This window comes from Bos indicus x Bos taurus, chromosome 13, assembly GCF_003369695.1.
Source record: "Bos indicus x Bos taurus breed Angus x Brahman F1 hybrid chromosome 13, Bos_hybrid_MaternalHap_v2.0, whole genome shotgun sequence".
Lineage (NCBI taxonomy): Eukaryota > Metazoa > Chordata > Mammalia > Artiodactyla > Bovidae > Bos > Bos indicus x Bos taurus.
In genome coordinates this window covers 76125439-76151890 of record NC_040088.1, presented here as the reverse complement: position 1 = coordinate 76151890, position 26452 = coordinate 76125439, and the positions used below count along the sequence as shown (strand labels likewise).

The following is a 26452-nucleotide window of genomic DNA, read 5'->3' as shown; positions in this document are numbered from 1 at the left end:
ACCAGATGCCATGATCTTCGTTTTCTGAACATTGAGCTTTAAGCCAACTTTTTCACTCTCCACTTTCACTTTCATCAAGAGGCTTTTTAGTTCCTCTTCACTTTCTGCCATAAGGGTGGTGTCATCTGCATATCTGAGGTTATTGGTATATAATATACCTTCCTCACCCTGTCAGACTCCAGCGCCATCTTCTGCCTTACTTATACTTACTATAGGATTTACTCAATATTCCCTTGTAGTTTTAGCCCTCTTCCTAATGAACATGCCTCATCTCCTCAAGTCAAGTAGAGCTTTTACAGGATGGAGATCCATCTTCTTGGGCCTCCTAGAGCTCTCAGCACTGTGTCATGTATGCAGTGGGTGTGTCAAAAGACATTTCTGGATCAAAGCACCTCCCAGTATCCCGCTGGGACCTCATTCTCACTTTTTCCTTACTACTGAGAGCTTGAGAATTAGTGGACAAATTTTTTTAAATTTGTATTTTTTGGAGTACAGTTGATTAACAATGTTGTCTTGGTTTCAGGTGCACAGAAAGGTGATCCATATCACAGATTCACACATGTATCTAATCTTTTCCAAGTTCTTTTCCCATTTAGGTTATTACAGAGTCAATGGAGACTAATGGAAAGAGGCCTGCAGGTGGAAGGGAGTGGGGGCAGAGCCCACTAGTGTTGCTGGGAAAAGCATGAATTCACTATGAATCAGATCGGTCACTAGATTCTTGCCTGGAAAATTCCATGAACAGAGAAGACTGATGGGCTACAGTCCATGGGATCACAAAGAATCGGACATGACTTATCACACTCACACAGCACATACAGTCCAGATTTCTTCCACTTGTTAGTTATGTCCTAAATCTGCTTTATTGACTATGCCAAAGCCTTTGACTGTGTGGATCACAATAAACTGTGGACAATTCTGAAAGAGATGGGAATACCAGCCCACCTGATCTACCTCTTGAGAAATTTGTATGCAGGTCAGGAAGCAACAGTTAGAACTGGACATGGAACAACAGACTGGTTCCAAATAGGAAAAGGAGTACGTCAAGGCTGTATAGTGTCACCCTGTTTATTTAACTTATATGCAGAGTACATCATGAGAAACACTGGACTGGAAGAAACACAAGCTGGAATCAAGATTGCCGGGAGAAATATCAGTAACCTCAGATATGCAGATGACACCACCGTTATGGCAGAAAGTGAAGAGGAACTAAAAAGCCTCTTGATGAAGGTGAAAGAGGAGAGTGAAAAAGTTGGCTTAAAGCTCAACATTCAAAAATGAAGATCATGGCATCCGGTCCCATCACTTCATGGGAAATAGATGGAGAAACAGTGGAAACAGTGTCAGACAATTTTTCTGGGCTCCAAAATCACTGCAGATGGTGACTGAAGCCATGAAATTAAAAGATGCTTACTCCTTGTAAGGAAAGTTATGACCAACCTAGATAGCATATTCAAAAGCAGAGACATTACTTTGCCAACAAAGGTCCATCTAGTCAAGGCTCTGGTTTTTCCTGTGGTCATGTATGGATGTGAGAGTTGGACTTTGAAGAAGGCTGAGCACCGAAGAATTGAAGCTTTTGAACTGTGGTGTTGGAGAAGACTCTTGAGAGTCCCTTGGACTTCAAGGAGATCCAACCAGGCCATTCTGAAGGAGATCAGCCCTGGGATTTCTTTGGAAGGAATGATGCTAAAGCTGAAACTCCAGTACTTTGGCCACCTCATGCGAAGAGTTGACTCATTGGAAAAGACTCTGATGCTGGGAGGGATTGAGGGCAAGAGGAGGAACGGGACATCAGAGGATAAGATGGGTGGATGGCATCACTGACTCGATGGACGTGAGTCCGAGTGAACTCTGGGAGTTGGTGATGGACAGGGAGGCCTGGCATGCTGCGATTCATGGGGTCGCAAAGAGTCGGACATGACTGAGCAACTGATCTGATCTGATCTGATCTGAAGGTGTCCTGGAGAAAATAAATCCAATCTTATGGAGTCTATGTTAGGGTCCATAGTACGTGTCGGTCTGTGGGAGGACTCAGCAAATGTTAAGGCTTCTTCCCTCCATTGATGACATCAGAGAAATGGAAAACATTTACAGATTTTCCTTCCTGTACAACCATTGTTACTAGGTTTGGATGGTTACCAGCACAATTACCTTTGTGATACCTAAACCATGTTCATACATATAGCCCAGGTTGAACATGGCTTGAGCGCTGTGATACTTGTCGGCCGCGATGCTATAATGTGTGGCTGCTGTTTGATAGTCTTTCTTGGTCCCGTAGCCATAGTAATGGTAATCTCCAATTTTCACTCTAGCAAATGCATTGCCTGATAGAAATATCAGAAAGAGAAGAAGAATAACTCAGTTGATTCAGATGTAGTTCCTAGCAACTCAACCTAATGATAATCTATATAGAAAAGAAAAAAAAAAAAACACTTAGAATCCCATAATCAGGATTAGATATGATTTATGGATATAACACACAATACTAGCTGTCTTCATTGTAGGATAATTCCCACAGTATGGTACAAATGTTCTTAAAGAGTAAAACATTATAAACATTTTTTTACATGTACACTCTGCTATACTTTTGTTTATTTTTGGCGGTGCCACGTCTTCACTGCTGCTCGTGGGCGTCCTGAGAGTGGGGGCTTCTCACTGCCACGGTTTCTCAGGGGCTTCGGTGGTCGTGGCACACAGGCTCAGCAGCTGCAGCTCGCAGACTCTAGAGCACTGGCTCAATAGTTGTGGTGCACGGACTTAGCTGCCCTGTAGCATGCAAAATCCTTCCGGAGCAGAGAGTGAACTAGTGTCCCCTGCATTGGCAGGTGGATTCTTATCCACTGCGCCACCAGGGAAGTCCCAGAATATAACATTATTAATTTTACCTTTTAGATTAATTTTCTGTAGGTAGATCAACTGGATCCCATCCCTCTTTTCTCAGATTTCACTCCTGCAGAAGCTCTGCTCTCCTGCATCACCAGCTTCTCCCCCATTCTAGTCCCATCAGTCACGCAAACACCCTTTGGCATCTTCTGTGAATGACATCAAACCCTTCATCCCATTTCTTCATCCCACGGCATCTCCTTGTCACAACGCCCCATTTCTCGGTTTACTTCACACTCAGCCTTTTCAAAAGTGTGTTCTATACTCGCTGTCTCAAAAGCGTCCCCTCCCACATACTCATCAACCCACCCCAGCCTGGCTTCTGCTCCCGCCTCCATGAAACTGCAACTTTCGAGGTGGTGGATAACTTCTGTGCAGCCAAGCCCCCGGCCACATCCCTGTCTTCACCGCACTGGGCCGCTAAGCCACGCTGGAAGCCCTGGGCCTAACTGCCCGAGTCCTTTCCTCTCTCAACTTCCCTCATGCCCCACAGGCCTCTCCTTTACAAACTCTTGCCTGACTTCCTCCACTAACTTCTAAATGTCGGACTGCTAAGGCTTTATCACCGATTTTTTTCCTCCAGCTTCTCTCCCTTCTTTCCTCTCCTCTCCTGCCTTCCCCTCCTCTCCACCACTCTGCTCTGTCTCAACTCTGTCTCCATGTCATCTCATCTAGTTCCACAGCTCTCTGTGTTCACTATTTCTGAATTTGTATTTACAGTCCTGTCTCTTATAAGCTCCAGATTCTTACAGGTGCCTTCTTGACTTCCCTACCTGGATCTCAAACTTAAGACATCCAGTAGAGAATCTTAACACCCCATTCCCTCTTCCTCCAAACAAAATCATCAGTTTCTTTCCTCTCTCAGGGCCAGCACCCCACTTCTCAGGCCATAAATCTAGGAGAATTATCCCCAGTTCTTTCCCCTCACTTTTATTATCAAATCCATCAGCAAGTCCTCTTTCTCTAAAACACACCCATTTTTGCCCTCTCCTCTACCATCTAGTCTCATCCTGGAATATTACAACAGCCAAGATGATTTTTTTCAAATGTAAAATCGAATCATGTCATTCCCTGTGTGAAAACTCTCAAGTGCCTTCACTTTGCACTTGGAATAACATCCAGATTCCTGACCTGACCTGCAAGTGATGCCTTGTCTGTCTTTTGCCTCCCTGACTATCCTTATCTCTTGTCACTTTCTTGGTATGTTCTGGCCTTCTTCATATTCCTTCAACACACCGAGCTCATCCTTGCCTCAGGATCCCTGCAGTAAGATTCAAGTCCCTCTGCCTGGCGTGTTTGGAGTTCCTCATCCTTCTGACCTCACTGCAAATGTTGCTTCCTGCCTAGTACCTTCTCTGACCACCTTGTCAGACTACACTCCAGTAATTATCTGTCCCATCTACATGCTTTATTTCTTCGCAGCACGTACCACTACTATTTTGTTTACTAGTTTATTTTCTCTCCCTCTTTGATGAGAGAAAACTTTGAAGCTCTTGATCACTAATACAGTCCCAGAACTGGAACGGAACCTGATGAATATTTATGGAATGAGTGGATAGACATGGTAGGGAACGTTTTTAGAAATTGCTTTTCCCAGATGTTAAGTATTTTACAATCTTAATTCCCAACAAACATGAAAATATTCATGTCGGAGTAGAAAAAATTCACATGACTTTTTAAGATGTGAGACTTCAGTTTTTTGAAGGCTAATTGGGGATGGCCTCTAAGCGCGTCTCTGGGGCCCATGCTTTCAGTCACTAGGACTATGTTGATTGGAAAGATGAGGGAATGCTTATGCAGGACTTCCACTTCAACTGTGGCCAACCCTGATGCACAGTCTAGGCTTACTTGGAAAACCAGTAAGTAACCTTGTGTGATATGGTCCATATCATTAAGGGCTATAGGATTCCTAAGTTTTTCTCCCCATTTGGCCTAATACAAAGCCTAAAAATTTTTAAATTAATTCCTTTGGGTTCTGAAGTTCTTTTAACCTTCTGGAATCCTGTACTAAAATGTAAACCACCTTTAGCTTTCTATAATTAAAAGTAATGCCATAAAATTCTTAAGCTGCCAAAGATATTAGTTGTCAGGGTTTGCTTCCAAGTACTTCAAAATGTACAGGTAGCTGGAGGCAAGACCTTAGAGAATTGATGCCCAGAAGAGGGGCCCAGAGGGGCCTGGAGAGGCAAGAGATCCCTTGAGTTCTAAAGAGAAACCTGCTCCATCTCTAATTTTGCCCAAAGCTGCCTTAACCTTTGACCCCAAGATTCCTTCTGCACCATAACCACAAAAGAGCAGGACTCTGCATTTTTGAGCTTTACAAGCAGTAAGCAGGACCCCAGAGGTCTCTAAGAATGAAAGGTTGTGAACAAACAGATTCTCCAGAGGATTCAGCTCCACCCTACTCAGGGGACTGACTGGGGGCAGGTGGCAATCCTGACAGGCTCCCAGAGGGTCACTAGACAGGGGGAGGGATTTCCCCTCCAGTTCACCATCTTGATGGTTCAGCAGCCTCATCACACACAGCAGCTCCTGAAGGTAAGCGCCACCAGTGACTGACTGGAAGCCTAACTTCCACGGGGAGATTTCCTCACATCGAGGCAGCCACCAGCGGCTACATCTTCAGGGACACTCGTGTCTGACCTCTCTTTTGACACATAATTATTTTTAGTGGTCTGACATTTTTATATTGGTGAATTCTGTTTAATATTAATGTCGTCTCGTTTTCAAGGTCTCTTTCCCTTGGTGCAGCTTCTGCAGCATTTTATGGCTTGGGATAAACCTGTATTTGCTACAATTGAGCTGATTTGCCATAGATGAGAGATTGCTGGTGTTGTTTCCCCACTCCAAACAAGGTCTTCATTGAATTTTAGAAAACAAGGGCTTTTCTTTTTTCGGGAATTTCTCACTAAAATCACATGGATGGCTTGCCGCTGCAGTAGCAGCTCAGCTGGATCTGAGAACGCACCTATGGTGGCTTTTTCCTTCTGCCTCATCAACTGAGAATTGTTTTTTTTTTTATCCCATTCACTTCTTGGAGAAAAGGGATGATTCGACCTTAGCATGAGGTGACTTTAAGAAATTAATTAGAAGTAAAATTTCTCTCTTACTATAAGACAGTTCCTCACATATCCAAATGCCAATAGTGACAGCTTCGCAGAAGCTTTGTGCTTTTAGTAATATGATTTTCGGGGAAGAATGGAGCAAGACACAGTGAGGCAAACGCCACCTGCCACTGCTTCCCCACTACACTGTCTTACCTTCCTCATCACATGTGATCCCTGTAGTGGGGCCTAGGAACTCCAGGAAGGGAGGGGGGTTGGATCTTGCTGATTAATTTTTTTTTTCTGATGTTACCATACTAATCATTATAATAAGGATCTGAAGTTTGTGGTAATCTTCAAAGTGATATTTTAAAAGAAGAATCAAGCAAGTCTTACAGCCATAAGTAATTTTATCTATAAACTCCTTGAAAGATAGATAATGTCTCTGATAAGTTAAAAAAAAAAACAAAAAAAACACTCAGCACATGAGTGACTGAAGCCAGACCAAGAAAAATGATTTCTTGAATAACACTGTCACGTTTCAGACAACTGTTTAGGTGCCATGGAGACAGTGCCATAGAAAAATTCCTGCCATATGCTAAACTGGGGACCTTGGGAATAACAAAAGAAATTTCTGGAAATGACCTCCAACCAAAGACTGACCCTATCATCCATTTGAAATACCATGTACTAGATATTCTACACCTTTCTGCCCATGTGCCCAAGAGCTCAGCTGTAGCAAATCAGAGGAATAATAGTGGACAGGGGCCAGGCAGTGCTCATTTTTATCTAAGTTCGGATACCTTGAATGGCAGCTCGATTCCACAGGAGAAGTGCCATTGGATACATCTTCTCTTTTTCGAGAATTTTAGCCTTTTCTTAAAAAAAAAAAAAAAAGAGAGACATTCCATTAGGAAGGCTTAAGGTGCCTCTGTAGTAAAGTCAAATATGCATATGTATGATTAGGGAATTGCAGAGAATTTTAACTTATCTTACTAGATTCCAAAATGAATGCTGAATTGCTTTGAGCTACTTCATACCCCATTTCTGCGAGCAGTGCGTACTGAACAAGAGAAGAATCTATATCACCATTCTTATAAGCAAAGTATGCTGTCAGGAATTTCTCAGCCCAGTGGCCTAGTTCACAGACACCTTTATAAAGCTGTGTTTGGAAAGAAAAATCAAGCAGACTAGTTAGCCAATACATGTCATTCCATGCAAATGGTAATTGACATCAGTCTTTAGATCCTCCTGGCTGGTCAGGCCAGGATTTTTGGTCTGAAGCATGGCTTTTGAAAATTATTTAGGGTGAGGAGTTCATATCTTTCATAGGCACAAAGATTATAAGTGTGTATTTTATTTGTCTTGAGCTTAAAGTTCCTGGGGCTTATTTTAAATTTGCGTAATAAACTTTTCTGACTTGGAAGCTATTTGGCAGGACAAGAATGTATCAACTTCTGTTTTTGTTTTTTTAAGGGCCTTCCTAGGCACTGCTGCCCTGTGAGGGCAGCTGATGTGGAAGAGAGTGCGAGGGGAGGACAGCGCCTGAGGGTGCGGGTGGCAGAATGAGGGAGGTGTACAGAGCAGCACAGGACGACTGTCAGCCGAGCTGAACAGCGCTCACGCAACCAAAGGAGGCTAGCCATGCATAATTCATTAGGGAGTTGGCAAAGGAGCAAATCTAAAGATAGATTATTAGCCGGCAGCTTTTGAAACGAATTTCAGAGGGGTCAGATTGCAACATGGAGGTATTTATCCTGGTGCAGGGCAAGTGTTTAATAAATCAATGAAGGACATTAAGATCCTAAAAGCACTCTTTTGAAAAGTGCACCACTATCCCAGGTTAAAAGAATTCACTTTCTCCGGTATCATCCAAATCATCAAAAAAAAAACCTCAGGACCTTGCTTTCCGGGAAGAAGAGGGCTACATTTTCTAGGCTAAATCAAGCCTTTCATTTCCCAAGTTGCAACTCCCAGTCCCACTAGAAGTGCCACGTTGCCCTGGCGATTTGATTGGCGACTGAAACAGAGCTCCCTAACTGGACTCTGAGGAGAGCTCTGGACTTGACGAAAAGGCAAATGCAACAGAGAGGAAGGATCGTTTCTCTGCCTCCCTTTCCCAGGCTGAGTTACATCACTGCTCTTCCTCTCTGGCAAATGTCAGTATTCACACTGTCAGCTGGAAGAAACAAGATAATATGTATAAAACCAAAGGCACCACAATTTAAGGACAGTATCGCCTCCTCTGTGTGACAAATGAAAAGTACTTCAGAAACAGCTCTTGATTTACCTCCACAGCAGTTCTGCACGATCGCAACACTCCTGTTCCTGTGGCGTACATCTCAGCCAGGTAATAAATGGCTAGGGGCTGCCCACTCTGAGATGCCAAGTAAAAATATTTGAAGGCAAGTTTATAATCCTTCCATACTCCAGAGCCAGCTGAAAAATTAAAATCATTTTGAGCCACCCCCTTATTTACATTATTTTTTTACATTATAATCTATGCATGTAATGGTCATAGTGACTCCTGCCATTTTAAATAGGTTCAGAAGAGTCAGGCAAACGTCAAGCTACTCCTGAGTCACTATTTGGAGGCGGGGGAGGCGGGGAGTTGAGTTAGATTAGAAGTAACAGTGTGGAAATGAATGTTCTCCCCCCATTCAGCAAACTAAAGGAGAAGGACTGTCTAGTCTCATGAAAATATCTCCTCAATATGGCACATATTGTTAATGAAGTTAATGGAAAGGAGACCAAGTGGTGGTCTCTGAGGACCAGAAGCCCCTCCATGACGTGTGCTACCATCACCGTCCTCCTTCCATACCAGGGGGCCAGTATAGCTCCTCCCAGACGTAACTGTCGAGTTTGGGGCAGGCAACACCCAGCTCCAAGGGGCCCAGCTCAGATTTAGCTTATGCTTGGAGCAAAGAGAGGTGTTTGGAGCTGGTGTGGAGAATCAGCCACTCCCAGAAGCTGGGGTTCTTGTCAGGGTTCTCCCATTACTCCTTTGGCAACTTGGGCACCTTGGGGCACATCCTTTGCAAGAGGAAGGGCTTTCTTCAGGTGGTTCTGAAATTGCCTCCCAGCTCTAACATTTCTTAGCCTTCAGAAGCAGTGCCATGTTGCTCTGCCGGTAGATCATTTGGGTTAGAATCCCAGATCCACTGAGTGTGTGATCATGTGACCTCATGTAAGACTTGTGACCTCAATATGGCTGTTTGCTCATCTATAAACTGTGGGATACCCCACAGGATGTGTTGAGAGGACTAAGTGAGTAAAAGCATATCAAGACTTAAACATCAGCCATAACTATTACCCTAATTTTAGAAGCTTGAGGAAGCTGATGTATCCTGGGGCTGGGACTTGGAATAAACTAGAAGGACAGGCTATCTCAGGCAACCTTCCAAGATGTACAGAACAGACTCTGAAGCTGGACTATTGTGGAAAATGTCAGCTGACCTCTAGGCCAGATCTGGCCTCCTGATGATACATCTGCTCCTGCCCTTGCTCCACCTCTGATGGGATGGACTGAGACAGAATACTCAGATATATTTGGATCTCTTGGTATGTGTCTTGGCCAATCTCTTTCTCAGTCCTTACAAAAATGATTACAAATCTTCAAGGCTTCTGAGATCACCTACCTCAATCACTCCACCTTTGTTCTCAGACAATGACTGTTCCTCTGAGCTCACTAAAAGAACCCTCTCGTTATCTTTCCTCATTTGCCTCTCTCCCCAGATTTACAACCGCACCATTTGTTTCATCATCTCTCCAGTTTTTGAGGATGAGAAATCCCTCCTCTTTATCAAAGCTAAGTGAGGCTCCCTGGACCTGATCAGATACTTGCAGATTCGCCACTGGTCAGGTAAGATCATAAATGCCACCTAAATTTTTCCAGAACCTCTTCATCAATTATCTCATCTCCCCAGTGACACATTAACCACCTCCATTGGTTGACTCTCTTTCATTTTTCTGCAAAAAATTATACTCAGGTCTCTCACCATCTTAAAAACAACTTTCTCTTGATTCTTGGTCTCCCTCATGCTATTATCTCATCTCTCTCCTCCATTTAAAGGAAGACTACTTCCGATAATATTTGGGCCCATCTACCTCTTCACCTCGCATGTACTCCTCAGCCCGCTGTATCTGGCTTCCTTCTCAACCAGTTCGATGACCTCACAAACATCCTCTTTACTGATAAGTTCCACAGATACTTTGCCCTTTTCATCAAAAAGTAAGAAACAGGCTTTTCACTGAATTTCAGCAGAGTATCATTCATTTACTCTTTCTTGAAATTTCTACTCCTTGTCCTCCTTAAGATAACCTCCTCCCCATCCCATCCCTCTGATTGTGCATTTTCAGTCTTCTTGTGATGACTCTTTCTTTGCTCATATTTTCAATATGGTGCCAAGGATCACCAGATTTCTTATAGTGGCCTACCACGCCTTTCTCTTGCACTCTCTCTCCATTCCCTTTGGAAGCTGGGCTACTCTTAACTAACACCTATATGGTAATGCCACCCAAATCTTTCTCTCAAGTTTGACCTGTCTTGTGAGTTTCATACTTGCTCAAACTTGGCTCTTTAAGGTGAACTTTCTGGTTGTACTTCATTGCCCCCTCCCCCAGATAGTGTACTTTTCCTTGTCTTCTTGAAATTCCTCCTCAAATTGCTGCCTGATTGTTCTGTCTAAACCATCCACACCAACCCTTTGATTCGTGTTTAAAAAGGAGCAGACTTAATGATGCATTTGTCGTCCTAAGTAAAGCAGCCACATGCATAGTACTTACAGTAGTACATGAAGCCTAGCTGAAACTGTGCATTGGGCCATCCCTTCTCTGCAGCTTTCTGAAAGTACTTAAGCGCTTCTGCATAATTCTGCAAGATAATTACACTTTGTTACTCAAAGGTACATACATAACTCCATGGTAACAATTGCCTTCCACTTTTTAAAAGAGTGTAGCTAGTGCCCTATGTGATTTAAGCTAATTAAAATTGTATCAGAAGTATTACACATTTTATTTCATTATTATATTAGATTCTACTAAGAAATAATTATCTCATTATCATTGTAAATTATGTCTTTTCCTACACTGACAATAGGCTTTGTTAGATATTGGGGGAAGGTCACTCAAAAAGACAGAAGTTAAACTAAGAAGACAAATTTATCTATCCAAAAAAAAATCCTCTTGGGTTAGATGATTTCTAAGGTTACTTAGAATCTATGATTCTAAGATATTAATTAGGGTTGTTATTCTTGTCACAAGCTTACTCTATGTCTCTGGCAAATATTTCACTGGATTATTTTATTTTGTATTATCAGATATGATACCTCGGCAAACCAGGTAATAGAGACTAATTCCTTTAATCAATGATCATGAATTTCACCCTAGTCAATTTCTGGAAACATGAAAGATGATAAAACTATTTAACTTACCACAGGAACTCCTTTCCCATAAAAATAAAGAAGACCGAGCCCATGAAGACCAATTGCATTGCCCTAGAACGGGTTTAAAAATCGAGGTAAAGTCTTAGAAGAATTCATGATAAGGAAAAGTGTTGCAAAATCATTCACAAAATTTGAAACACGCACAATAGGAGGTGAATTAAGGCAGGTTAATGAAGTAGTTGGCATTATTCTGACCCTCTCTACTTTCTCCTTTCACACTTTCATAGCCCCCTTTCTGACCGGAAAAGAGGGAAATGACAGTCACATTCCTCCAATCTTCTTTTTCTTACTTTTTTTTTTTTTTTTAAATTAGAGAATAATTGCCTTATGACATGAAATCAGTTTCTGCCATACAACAGTGTGAATCAGTTATAAGCATACAAATACCCCTCCCTCTTGAACCTCAGTCCCAATCTTTCGTTCAGCATTTCTTTAGGGATTGCTTTGTGTGACTCCACAACAGGCATCGGGGAGAGGTAGGAGGTGAAAGTCAAAAGATACTGAGGCAAACCAGACAGCACCTGCCGTGTCTAAAGGCAGCCTGACAGGTCCGTGGGCTCTGACCCACTAGGAGGGACCTCTTAATCGTGGCACGTGTGGTGAGTCCTACAGCGGAAACAGACGGACCGTGTTGTGGGCAGCCCAGAAGAGGAACGCTCAACTGCCTAGGGGACCGAGCAGACTGAGTCGTTAGAGGTGGTGACATTTGAGTTGGGTCTTAAAGGATGTGTGGGAATTTTCAGAAGGGAGAAGTCTATCTAAACACCTGTTACGTGCTTTGGGCAAAGGAGGTTGATGTAAGTGGCCAAATAACATTTGGGAGACTCTGTGGATTTTAATCTAGCCATTGTGGATGGTAAAGCACTGTTGGCTTATTTTTTTAATTCAAATTTTACTGTTTATTAGGTTTATAGTATTTCCTCAGGAACTTAAGTTCTGATAGAAAACTCTCCAAATTTCTTTTTACTGCCTAAACATATTCATTTGTAATTATTTTTAATAATTTAATAATTGAAATGTAGTTATTGCAGATACAGATAGAGTACTCCTCGGTGAGACAGAAGTCGCACATAACTAGAGACGGCATAGTTCAGCAACTATTTCAAGGTGCTAAACTTTGAACCTATCTATATTCAAAGGGCCAGCTAGTGTAAGAGTCCTTGAGGACAATCTATGTGCATTTCGAACAGCTGGTATGTGTCTACTGTCCTCTTCTCTCTTCTCCCCTGACTACGTTGACCTGTAGTCCCAGGAGTTTGGGGATAGTCTGCTCTGGGGGTAAAGCCTAGTGTGAGGCATGCGGTAAAGTATTGAATCTATCTCCTTTTAGCTACCCTTGTTTATTTATTTTTAAATTTTTTTATGTCTTTTTATGTAGACCATTTTCAGAGTCTTTACTAAATTTGTTACAATATTGCTTCTCTTGTTTCATGTTTTGTATTTTGGGCTTGGGGCTTGTGAGATCTTAGCTCCCGATCAAGGATTGAACTTGCACCCCCTGCGTTGCAAGAAGTCTTAACCACTGGACCACCAGGGAAGTCCCTATTTTCATTTAGATGTTGAGAAAAATGAGAGGGAAGGGAAATGAGAGGGAGGAAAAGGGAAGGAGGCAGAAAGAGAAAGGTTAGAATACTGGGGACAAAGTCCTTTCTATCTTTCTAAGAGAATCCCTGGGGAGCCAGGGGCTCACTGGATGACTCACCAACCGTTTAAGGCCCAGAGTAATGGACCTGAGTTTGAGCAAACTCTGGGAGATGGTGAAGGACAGGGAAGCCTGGCGTGCTGCAGTCCATGGGGTCACGGATCACAAAGAGTCAGACACGACTTGGCGACTAATCAACAACAGAACCTGTTCAGAAAGTTCAGATCAAGAGCAGCCAGCTCAGATGCCCCCAGAGCCATGTAGGTACTGAAAGACGTGCGTAAGCCAGGTTACAGGGGAGAGGCGGAGACTGAGGCGAACCAAGAGCAGGTGCACATCTAAAGGCAGTGGCACCTCCTCTGCTCTGCGGCGGTCCACTGTCCTCACGTGGAATGGCCACCTCGTGTGCTCAGCTCTTCTCATTTTCCAAGAAAAGCTGGACATCCAGATTTTGATATGAAATTTCCTAATTTTTAAAACTCCTTCCAAGCCGAAGAAATATATGCGTAGGCAATCCCTCTCCCTATAACTTCCATGTTAGGGCTCAGTGCTCTTGCAGAGATGAATTGACATGAACTTAGGGAGCAGATGCTCATATAAGGGAAATATTTGAGGAACTCCTATGAGGAACTAAGACCACTGCCCTGCTCTCGGTGGAGAGACATGGCCTTTAGACGGCAGGAGAGAGGGTGCAGGGTAGCAGCAGCGAAGTTCTAGCACTACACAGAGTGAACGCAGGGCACGTTCAGAAGAGGGAGAGGATGAAGTGTGCCAGGGAGGCAGGGGAGGCTTTGTAGAGGGAGAGAGGACTGAGCTCTGAGCTGGGGATGGGTGTTCAGAATGACTCTGGGAAGGGACAGGGGATGACGAAAGTGTGAAGATGGAGCTGGGCCCGGGGTGTCCCCAGGGGTAAGAGAGAAAACTAGAAGAATATGGTCCAACTTGGGGCCCAGCATCACATTGGATAACTGTTCATGTTTCTGAGTAAGATACAAGAAGTCAGAAAGTCCACAGCTTTGCATCGTGGTACCATATGACTTGGAAACAACTTTAAAAGTAGCAGTTCAAAAAAAAAAAAAAAACCAGTAAAAGAAGATTATGGGGCTTCCCTGGTGGCTCAGTGGTGAAGAATCTGCCTGCCAGTGCCAGAGACATGGGTTCTATCCCTGGTCTGGGAAGATCCCATATGCCACACGGCAACTAAGCCCGCGTGCCACCACTACCAAAGCCCGTGTGCCCGAGAGCGCAGGAGCTGGCACTACTGACCCCGCGTGCTGCCTCTACTGAAGCCCGTGTGCCCGAGAGCCCGTGCTCCACCGTAAGAGGAGCCCCTGCAATGAGAAGCTCCGGCACCGCAATGACAGAGTAGCCCCTGCTCACTGCAACTAGAGAAAAGCCCATGCAGCAACGAAGACCCAGCACAGCCAAAAGATGGTAGTACTAAATTTTAAAAAAGAGAAGCGTACAAGTGTGCAGGAGTGGGAGACAGAAGCTCCATACTTTGGTAGTGAGCCCAAGGGAGAAATCTAATAAACTGTCCTGGAGATGATAAAGGATTACACGGTCATATTTACCTGATGCCATTCACAAGAATGACCTTAAATACAGTGTTAGATTTCCTCCATAAAGGGGGGTAGCTCAGGCTTAGGACACGAGTAGCTCAGATCACAACTGGTTACCTAGCCCTGAACAGCTTAGGGGCTGGGTTAGTTTCCACACGCAGCTCCCTGGCGTTGTTCCTCTACACGGACAGATCAGCACTACTTGCTGTTACATTACCCCGCCTCTTTTTCAGTCTGCTCTCCTTGTCATCCTAATCTAATGGTATTCTGGATGACTGTCTTGCTGAGCAACAATTCCATATAAATTACAAGGGAGAGCAGCCGACTACCAGCCTTCTCAGTAATTTACACCATAATAGCAGCAGTTCCGAGGTGCTAGTCATTTATAAATAGGCTCCTAAAGCAGCGTGTGGGCTTTTAAAAAGCATGAACAGTTGAAAATATTCCCCATTTGAGCACATCTCTACTGCCAGTGTTGCAGTAAGATGGTGTAAGACAACAAAAGGGTTCCTACACCGCAGGGATAGAAAGTTCATCAAGGCTGCTCTCCAACGTTAGGGTGGTGGGTGTTGCTATGAGGATGTCTTTTATGCTCCTAAGGGGTTTAGGGGAGTCTGCTAAATTTCACCTGGCAGATCCAGCCTCACTGAGCTTAGGAACCAAGGCAGGAACTTCAACGGCAGGAACCATACTCTGTGATTCCTTTATTTCCTCACAGATCCAATCCATTCTGCCTTGGATGTGCTTTGAAATTCACTCTACCTAACGGGCCCCAGACTTAGAAAGATAATAGCTGACACAGAGCATGTACTATACACTAGGCATGGCTTCAAGTATTTTTAATATGAGGCACATAACTATTGACTCATTAAATCCTGAAAACAGCAATATGAGGCAAGTATTCTTATATTCTCATTTTATAGACAGGGAGATTGGGACGTGGAGAGGTTAAGTAACCTGTCTACAGTCACACAGCTAGTCAGCTGAAGGACTGGCCTTCAGACCAGGGATTCTGTCTCCAGAGCCATGCTCTCAGTCATCTCGTCCTGGCTCTTGGACAGCCTTCTGCCTGAGACAGAGCCTTTGAATAAGGTCAGAGGAGAGAAAACTGGGCACTTCTGGGTTACCGCAGTTACTGACAGAGTTTTCCCTTCCTCCGCCCTCATCCTTTTTGTTTCCTGAGCTAGATGGCCTCACGTACCACATGGTGGAGGGGACGCTGAGCTTCTGTCTGGCCTCCAGCTAGGATGCCATCTTCCATTTACCAAGAAGGCGAGGTGGGTCTCTGCCTACCCCAACCTCCTATTTTATTGTCAGTGACACTGTTCTTTACCAGGACCCTACACTCCTCCCAGGCCCACTAATCGGGCATGGGGCTTTAGAGTTAATGCTTCAGCCCCAGTCTGCATGTTAATACAGGCAAATGTTTTCACATGTCTACAGGATGGGCTGGGTACATACCTTACTAGCTGCCATAGAAAAGTATTTGAAAGCAGTAGCATTATTTTGTGGTGCTGCAGCATTCCCTTCTAAATACATCTACAAAAAAACACACACACACATACAAATAAAAAGTAAAAACTAAAGATTTCGAGGGCAATGAAAATGTTTTAGAACGACATCAAGGTGATGATGGCACAACACGTTGAATGTAGTAAATGCCGCTGAAGCACACACTTTAAAATGGTTAATTTTATGTTATTTGAATTTCTCCTCATTTTTAATAAAAGGAAAAATTAAGAATACAATCTAGTACACACACTCTAGAGTACCCTCACCTAAGGGTGAGGAAAGAATCCTGTTGGTATTTTTTTTCATGTTTCCTTGCATCTAAATTTACTGTATGTAGTACTTCTGGAAGCCGGGCACTTGTCCCCATGGTTACTGAAACAGACTGGCTGTGGGAGCCAAGGGCAGTGAGCAGGGGAGTGAGTAGTCTTGGAAGGAGAGAAGGTGCCTCTCCAGAGGAACCTTCCACAAAGGCTCCTCCCGTCAGTCAGGGAGGAGCTGGTTCTTTGGTCAGTCTGGAGCTGTTCTCATTCCAGGAACGGTGGGAGGAGGGACCACGCTGGGTGGAGGTCTGCCCAGGGTTTGATGTACAACTAGATCAGCTCTCCTGTTACACGCCAGGGGTTTGTGGGGAGGGCTCCGAGTTACGCTCAGCCAGGAGCCCTGGGCCACCGGTACTTTCAAAGACCGATTTTGGGGAAGGGATAGCTAGGGAGTTTGGGACTGACGTGTACACACTGCTATACGGATAACTGACAAGGACAGAATGTCTAGCACTTGGAACTCTGCTCAATGTTATGTGGCAGCCTGGATGGGAGGGAGGTTTGGAGGAGAATGGATACATCTGTATATATGGCTGAGTCTCTTTGCTGTCCACCTGAAACTATCACAATATTGTTAATAGCTATGCTGCTGCTGCTGCTGCTAAGTCGCTTCAGTCGTGTCCGACTGTGTGACCCCATAGACGGCAGCCCACCAGGATCCTCCGTCCCTGGCATTCTCCAGGCAAGAACACTGGAGTGGGTTGCCATTTCCTTAGTGAAAAGGGAAAGTGAAGTCGCTCAGTCGTGTCCGACTCTTAGCGACCGCATGGACTACAGCCTACCAGGCTCCTCCAGCCATGGGATTTTCCAGGCAAGAGTACTGGAGTGAGGTGCCATTGCCTTCTCCTGTTAATAGCTATACTCCAATATAAAATTAAAGGTTAAAAAAAGGACTGCTTTTGGTACCCCAGATAAAGACCACTATTGTACGGGACTTCTTCCCAAACTGTCACCCCAAGAATATCACTGTCAGGTCGTAGCTGAAGGCCCTGCTTAGCTGCTTTCATGAAGAAGGTGGGCAGACCCATGACCCTACACTGGTTCAGGTAGCTGGTACTACTAGGTTTTAAGATATGAAAGCTATTGATCAAAAGGAAGCTTGTACCTTTCCTATAAATGCCATAGCGTTTGCGCTCCCAGCTTTTGCAGCCTTTAAGAAGTAGTATAATGCTTTCTGGAGAGAAAAGGAACAGTATTATTGACAGTCACAAACATATCCTGTAAAACAGCTTTTGCATTAAGTTTTATTTCATTTGACATGCATTAAAAAAATATCTGTGAAATGCCTACTTTGTTCAAGGCACTCACTACTCCAAGTGCTATTTCAATCATGAACCTGAAGAGTGGGAGATAAATATATATATATATTTCACATGTACAGTTTTAGAATGTGCGGGCTTGTTTTTCACATTTGGAAAGGCATCATGGGCATGTTGCTTTGTGGAGGAGAGATAAATCCCAGCTGTAGAACTAAATACTCCATTATTTTTTAAAACCACACTTGTATGTTGACAGTACATACTTACTGTGTAAGACAGTTTGTGTAAGTGGCAGGATTGGATATACAGCACCCTAATGTTTATGGTGCAGAGGGAATGAGACCAGACACCCCTGGTTGCCTTCTTGGTCCAGGTCTCTCTGCAGAGGTGAACCTCAGACCAATTCTTTCCAAAGAAAGTCAAAGGGGGCGGCAAACCCTTCTGACTCTCTCTGGGTCATAACATTCAACGAAATGCTCAGTCTAAATGCGTGGGAGGTCACCTGTCTCTTGCTGCCTCATTCCTCAGGCCTCCTCCTGACTTTCCCTAAGTCCTCTTCAGAGACTTCATGGAGAATTAAATAAATAAGTCCCAGGAATGAGAAATGAAGACATGCTCCAAAATGTCTTTTAGTAGGACACAACTTTCCTCTCTTTAAAAAGCCTTGACTGATTGTAAGGATCTGCAATTGATGGGCAAGGATCTGCCCCTTCCCAAAGAGAAGAGAACGCTTGAGGAAGAAAGGTAGGTAGTTCTTTTATATGTAAGTTTTCTCTAGAAATATTGGCAACTTATTTGAGAACTATACACATTATGTCGACAAGTCGGTCTGCCGTGGACATACTACTACTACTACTAAGTCGCTTCAGTCGTGTCCGACTCTGCGCGACCCCATGGACTGCAGCCTACCAGGCTTCTCCGTCCACGGGATTCTCCAGGCAGGAACACTGGAGTGGGTTGCCATTTCCTTCTCCAATGCATGAAAGTGAGAAGTGAAAGTGAAGTCGCTCAGTCGCGTCCAACTCTTAGCAACCCCTGGACTGCAGCCCACCAGGCTTCTCCGTCCATGGGACTTTCTGGGCAACAGTACTGGAGTGGGGTGCCATTGCCTTCTCCGGCCGTGGACATAAAGTAAATACAAAAGCCACCATCCTGGACCTCATCACGTCATGGATCCACTCATCCACCCATCCTTCTCTTCTTCACTTATCCTTTCAAGATCTTGACTGATACCTGCCATACATATGGTAATATGTTAGGTATCACAGGTGATTGATAGATGAACAAAAACCACTGTGCCTACTTTGCTTCTTAGCAGTACTGCTGTGAAAAAGTAGATGTAAATAGCAATGACAGGAAGTGAAAGATAGAATAAAAGGAACACTAAAAAGAATTAGAGGGGTTTAGAATAACAGAAATTGTACCTAGTTCTTTTAAGTATTTTACAAGCTTTTTCTTCCTTAATCTTCAAAACTGCACTGTAAGGAAGGTATTACTAATATCTGAGCTATTTAGTGACGGTTGGAGTCAAGAAGCCGATACTGGCATCCTGCCAGCAGCCTAAATCCAATTCCCACGTACTCGGCACTCTGCCTTCACGGTTTAAAGAACGAGGGCTCAAATGATAAAGGTCACAGAAAAGATGGAGAGGATTCACCACACACAGGGCATGAGAGGCTGAGGGAACAACATGAGCAAAGAATGGAGACGGGAGTGTCCCAAGTGTGTCCAAGAAATAGTAGTTCCTTCAGTATGGCTGAAGTAGAGCATTCAAAAGCTAAGATGTGCTAAAATGTGATGGAGCAATATAATTAACAGGCTAAGGACTGTTATTTTATTTGGTTTAGAAATAGAAACCAGTGGAGATTCATGAGCATGAGGGAGTGTTGAAACAAATGCTGCTGAAAATGTCTGGAATAACGTAGGTGTCAGTAGGATAGGAGAAAATTATAGCAATGTATGATTTACTATACCAATTACATATTGGTAAATAAATCAAATGTATGATAAAATTTATGATTTAATAATCACATTTATCAAAGAACATCAATATAAAAAATATTTCTTATGAATATCCCTGCTGAACCAAGACCCAAGTATATCCATCGAGAACCATGATGTGTGCAAGTACAGTATCTCCGGCCTTGCTCCCTCATTCATGGTCTCCTCCCCTGTGCTCTTGGGCACTCTGTCTTTCCCCATCATAGCATGCATCCATTGATTTAATTGTCTGCTTAATTTTCTGTTTCCCCCAATGTTGAATCCTCTGTATTTAGCACAGTATCTACTGTATATTAGGCAGCCAGAAAATGTTTCTGGGATGAATGAATGACTGAGTGAATGAAAGAATAAATTTGTTAATCTCTAAAACAAAGGGACTGAATTTTAATCTTTATGGTCCCTTCTAGCTCTAAAATTATGATTTTATAAACTCATTTTCAAAGTGCAGTTTTAGAGTTTGGGCTCAAATATTTGGCATTAGAGAGTTATGCTCTGGGAAACTAGATTTGAGTTGTTAAAAGAGAATAGCCTATTCCCCAGAAGCAAATAAGAATCCTGGAGTTTTTCCCCATCCTTCAATATAATGAGCCCATAAAGACCAAAAATGGAGGGTCTAATTTCTCCTTCCACTTTCCTTGGTTACTTGGCATTTCAGTTCTCTTTAATTTCTCTTTACATTAACCTGCCTTTAATGTTGGGCTTCCCAGGTAGCCCAGTGGTAAAGAATCTGCTTGCCAATGCAGGAGATGCATGTTTGATCCCTGGGTGGAGGAGATCTCCTGGAGAAGGAAATGGCAACCCACTCCAGTATTCTTGCCTGGAAAATGTCATGGACAGAGGAGCCTGGCAAGCTACAGTCCATAGGGCTGCAAAGAGTCAGACACGACTGAGTGCACATGACTTTAAAGCTACTCTTTCAACTGCATAAACATTTGTTAAACACTCTGTGAAAGTATCATGCAAGCTACTTCAATGGCCATGCATGGGCCAACCTGCATTCTTGCTCTCAGAGTCAGGTATTCATCTCTCCATTCATCTATCCATCTGCTGTGTTCTGCATATTTCTGTTCCCCCCAAATCCATATGTTGAAAACATACTACCCAACATGATGGTATTAGGAAGTGAGGTTTCTGAGAGGTGATTGGCAGAGTCCTCATGAATGGGATTAGTGCCCTTGAAAAAGGCCCCAGAGAGCTAGCTTGACCCTTCTGCCAGGTAGGGATACAAGGAAAAGCCTACAGATTGTAAGAGGGCCTTCGCCCAAACATGGTGGCACCCTGATCTCAGACTTCCAGCCTCCAAAACTGTGAGAAAATAAAGTTCCATTGTGTATAAGCCACCAAGTACACAGTATTTTTGTTATAACGGTTCAAACAAAAACACGATCCATCCATCCGTCCTTCCTTCAAATATTTACTGACCACCTACCATCATATTTTACTGATCATAAGATGTATACCCCCCATCTCTCATTTTAATCAGGACACTTTTTACTATCAATGGCACCATATAATTTATATTGGCAATGTTTTCTCTTGCTCAGTAAAACATAATGTATCCTATAACTGATGGTGTCTTAGGATGAAATATAGTGTGTCTTAGGCATTATGCTAAGTGAGGTTTTATTATTTGAATGCACATCTCTCTCTTTTTTTTAAACTGAACATGATGATTTTTCGTTGGTTCTAAGAAAATCCCTGGTTTAATCAGTTTGCAACATTTCCTCTAGAATGAAATGCCAAGAAAATGTATTGTTCTAAAAACATTTGGGAATACTTCTTTTATCTCAGGCTCTGTAAATCACTCTTAAAAGGGATAGCATTAGCTCTTTTATTTTTCATGGATGGCAGAGTGGACAAAACAGTTTCCTTATGTATTTAATATTATTCCTCTGCTGGGTGTAACTTAATTATGCCTTATCCACCTTAATAACATGCACCAAAACACCCAGCTTTTCCTAATCCAATTCATCCTGGGCCTGTATATATTTAGAAATGCAAATAACATTAAAATGTATGTATACAAATTCAAGACAATGTAATCAAGACTTGTATATACAATACTTTCCAATAATTAAGAATCTTGTGGGGAGGAGAAGGTGAAAATGTTGCCTATAGTGACAACTCATAAGAGAAATTAATTCAGTCAAACAATGAGGAGGGTGAAAATGTCAAGCTCATCATTTCTAGGTATTTTGATTTTTAATTTGCTGGACAGTGCTGGGACAGGACCGGGAAAGGTCAGTTTTCATTCCAATGCCAGAGAAAAGCAGTGCCAAAGAATGTTCAAACTACTGCACAATTGCATTCATCTCACATGCTAGCAAAGTAATGCTCAAAAGTCTTCAAGCTAGGCTTCAACAGTACATAAACCGAGATCTTCCAGATGTTCAACCTGGATTTAGAAAAGGCAGAGGAACCAGAGATCAATTGCCAACATATGTTGGGTCATAGAAAAAGTAAAAGAATTCCAGAAAAACATCTACTTCTGCTTCATTGACTATGCTAAAGCCTTTGACTGTGTAGATCACAACAAACTGTGGAATATTGTTAAAGAGATGGGAATACCAGAACATCTCACTTGCCTCCTGAGAAACTTGTATGCGGGTCAAGAAGAAACAGTTAGAACCAGACATGGAACAACAAACTGGTTCCAAACTGGAAAAAGGAGTAAGTCTCAAGGCTGTATATTTTCACCTTGCTTATTTAATTTATATGCAGAGTACATCATGTGAAATGCTGGGCTGGATAAAGCATGGGCTGGATGAAGCATAAGCTGGAATCAAGATTGCTGAGAGAAATATCAATAACCTCAGATAAGCAGATGATACCATCCTTATGGCAGAAAGCAAAGAGGAACTAAAGAGCCTCTTGATGAAGTTGAAAGAGGAGAGTGAAAAAGCTGGCTTAAAACCCAACGTTCAAAAAATTAAGATCATGGCATCTGGTCCTATCGCTTTATGGCAAACAGATGGGGAAATAATGGAAACAGTGACAGACTTTATTTCTGGGGGCTCCAAAATCACTGCAGATGGTGACTGCAGCCATGAAATTAAAAGACGTTTGCTCCTTGGAAGGAAAGCTATGACCAACCTAGCTGCTAATTCACTTCAGTCGTTTCCAACTCTGTGCAACCCCATAGATGGCAGCCCACCAGGACAGCATATTAAAAAGCAGAGACATTACTTTTCCAACAAAGGTCCTTTTAGTCAAAGCTATGGTTTTTCCAGTGGTCATGTATGGATGTGAGAGTTGGACCATAAAGAAGGGTGAGTGCCATAGAATTGATGCTTTTGAACTGTGGTGTTGGAGAAGGTTCTTGAGAGTCCCTTGGACTGCAAGGAGATCCAACCAGTCAATCCTAAAGGAGATCAGTCCTCGGTGTTCATTGGAGGGACTGATGTTGAAGCTGAAACTCCAATACTTTGGCCACATCATGCGAAGAGCTGACTCATTGGAAAAGATCTGACGCTGGGAAAGATTGAAGGCAGGGGGAGAAGGGGATGACAGAGGATGACATGTTTGGATGGCATCACCAACTTGATAGACATGAGTTTGAGCAAGCTCCAGGAGATGGTGAAGGACAGGGAAGCCTGGTGTGCTGCAGTCCCTGGGGTTGCAAAGAGTCAGGCATGACTGAGTGACTGAACAACAACAACCAGGCATCACTTATATTTATAAAGAATCTCACAATAATTTTCTGTGGTGGACTAAAACATTAGCGTACTTGCTCAAGTGGTGATTCTTAGGCTGAGAAATAACATCTAATTCTTAGGATGCCGTCATTCATTTATTCAGTAGACAGTAAGTACCTAATGTGTACCAGGTACTAATCTAAGTACAGGACACACATTAGTGAATAAGATGGATAAGAATTTACATTGCCCTGCAGGAAGACAGTTAACAATCCAAGATCAGAAAAGTACAAGGAATGAGAGGGACTAGAGAAAAATAAACACAGCATGATAAGATAAGTGATTTAAAAAAAAAAAAAAAAGGTAGAATTGATCAAGAAAATCCTCTCCGAGGAAGTAGGATTTTAAAGATAAGAAGCTAGCCATGGGGAGATCTTCCCACTCCTCTCTGCATATTTCACACTATTCCAAATTGATTTTGGTGCAAGGCTTCCCTGGTGGCTCAGAGGTTAAAGCATCTGCCCACAATGTGGGAGACCTGGGTTCGATCCCTGGGTTGGGAAGATCCCCTGGAGAAGGAAATGGCAACTCACTCCAGTTTTCTTGCCTGGTGAATCCCATGGATGGAAGAGCCTGGTAGGCTACAGTCCACGGGGTTGCCAAAGAGTCAGACATGACTGAGCGACTTCACTTCACTGCAAGCTGTGGCAAGTTGGAAAAATAGCCATAATACTTTGCAGGTCTGCCTATTAAGAGAAGTTCTTTTTCCTATTCTTTCAATGCTGGCTGGCCTTGTGACTTACTTTGGCCAAAAGAATATGGCAGAATTGATCCTGTCCGTTCTGACCCTAGGCCTCAGGAGACTTTCACTACTGCATTTGTAAAACATTTGACTGCCATGCAAAAAGCATGGGCCTGCTGGCTGGAGGATGAGAGCGTGTGGAGAGACCAAGTCATCCCAGCTGCCATGGACCAGGCCATCATAAATCAGCCAGTCCTGGTCAAAACTCTGGCAAACTATAGATGTGTGAAGAAGCCCAGCCAAGATCAGAAGAATTACTCAGCTGAACCCAGCCATAACTACTGACCTGCCAAAACTGTGAATTAAATAAATGGTGGTTGTGTTAGGGTACCTACGTTTGGGGGTGGTTTATGATGGCAGCCTAAGCTAACTGATAAGCCAATGAGTCTTGAGGTCTGATGCCTTGATGGGAATCCTTCATCCAAGTTCAGGTTTCTTTAGGCTAAGGAAAGCAGGAAGGACTAGCTTGTGCTTGCCCTACTGCTGGGATGGTTCTGGAATTAAACCAGTCTTTTTGAGATGTCTGAATGGGAAGAATGGGGCCCAACCTACCAACAGAAAATTAGAAGCAACCTGAGTGATTACATCATTCCTTTTTCTTGCTTTATGAATAAGAAAACTAGATATCAATGACTGGGGTTTTCATAAACTTGTTTTTTGTTTTTGCTCAGGTCAAGAGTAAGTAAGTAAGTTTTAACTTGAGTTTAAGTAAGTTTTAATGAAAGGCGCACAGGCTTTGAATACAGAAATACTGAGTTGCACTTTTATTTCTTAACACTCTTACTACCTAGCTATGAGATTTGAAACAATTTACGTTATCTATTCAGCCTCAGCTTCTCATCTGTAAAACAGAGCTAATGAAAGTGAATGAGCCCATAGCAGAGCTTGTCTGGGCCATTCAGCTGAAGCCCAACTGCCTAGCTGTTGCTGCTACAGCACCAGACTCTTCTACTGCCAGCCTTGGGACTGCACCTCATTCTCACCTGGAGGCAGCTATAGCTCCCATCTGGTGTTCATGCTGACTGGAAGTGCTTAGCTTTGTGGGGTTTTATAAACTCTATAGATGTTAGTGGTCATTCTGTATAAGTGTGGTTTTGGTGCTTTCACAATCAAATTTTGTCTTTATGGAAAATGGGAACTTCTTCCCAGTTTTGGATCTTGTAGTTAGCAGAAGAAACTCATTACAGGCTGAAATCTGATGTTGGCATAATATTGTGAATCCAGAAGTTCTCATCAAGAAGTTAAAACCTTAGTTGAAGACCTTCAATTGAGCTGTCCTGAGATGGATGCATATGTTTACTTCAGTTGCTACCTATTTTATCACATTTTATAAAATTAACTTTGACATTTACCTAATGCGTATGCTGCTGCTGCTGCTGCTAAGTCGCTTCAGTCGTGTCCGACTGTGTGCGAGCCATAGACGGCAGCCCACCAGGCTTCCCGTCCCTGGGATTCTCCAGGCAAGAACACTGGCGTGGGTTGCCATTTCCTTCTCCAATGCATGAAAGTGAAAAGTGAAAGTGAAGTCGCTCAGTCGTGTCCGACTCTAGCGACCCCATGGACTGCAGCCCACCAGGCTCCTCCATCCATGCGACTTTCCAGGCAAGAGTACTGGAGTGGGGTGCCACTGCCTTCTCCACCTAATGCGTATAGTACCTCATATAAAACACAAACTAGAGTGCCAAAGATACATTCATGAAATAACAACGTAAAGTGAAATAGAAAGTAATAACAGTTCAGATTTTTATGTAACTGCTGTAGAAGTAGTTATTTCTATTGTTTAGCCACTAGGATTGAAGTAGAGCAAATACTCCTTTGAGACGGTGAGCACATGGCTCCTATAAAATGACAAGGGTTTCAAAGTCATCTTTTAAGAAGAATCTCAGCTAATTCCCCAGATCTGTGGGGATCTAGGGCCTTAAAACTACAATCAGCATTGAGAGAAGATCTCGTCCAGGGGCTTTGGCATCTTACTAAGGAGGATCCTCTGTAGGTTAAGTTTATTTGCTTTTTTCTCCACCATATATTTGAATTGTTAATCGTCTAACTTCATTGGGATAAAGTAAGGTTAAGCAAAGTGATTGAAAGGAGCTTTACAAATTTATAAAGAAGCTTAATAATATACCCAATTATGTTGGAAGCAGCCTGTCCTCTGATTTAGCTAAATGGGGTTGAGGCTGGTCCTCAGGCTCCTTGGCAAGAAATTCCCACGTGGACTTGCCACAGCTGGCCTTAGGGGAGAGAGCCTGTCCTCCTCACCCAGCCCCAGTGCAACCGTGAGTCTGGGTGGGAAGAGGGTGGGTTCAGTGGGACCCTGGAAACTCCCTGCCCCAGCTACTCTTTCA

At 43.2% G+C, this 26452-nt stretch overlaps 1 protein-coding gene across 3 annotated transcripts in view; it reads right to left on the bottom strand.

Annotated features, from left to right (window-relative positions):
* Positions 1-26452, bottom strand: part of SEL1L2 (SEL1L2, ERAD E3 ligase adaptor subunit) — a 55295-nt gene that overhangs the window by 9200 nt on the left and 19643 nt on the right. For 2 of the 3 annotated variants that reach the window (XM_027560279.1, XM_027560278.1), the window contains 6 exons: positions 17516-17584; positions 16040-16117; positions 11363-11425; positions 10716-10803; positions 8221-8369; positions 6734-6808 (listed from right to left, as the gene is read on the bottom strand). In XM_027560279.1, the coding sequence (XP_027416080.1) occupies positions 6734-6808; positions 8221-8369; positions 10716-10803; positions 11363-11425; positions 16040-16117; positions 17516-17584 (522 nt within the window). Of the gene's footprint in view, positions 1-2154; positions 2328-6733; positions 6809-6926; positions 7093-8220; positions 8370-10715; positions 10804-11362; positions 11426-16039; positions 16118-17515; positions 17585-26452 lie in introns of all 3 variants that reach the window. The other variant, XM_027560276.1, reaches the window with a different exon arrangement.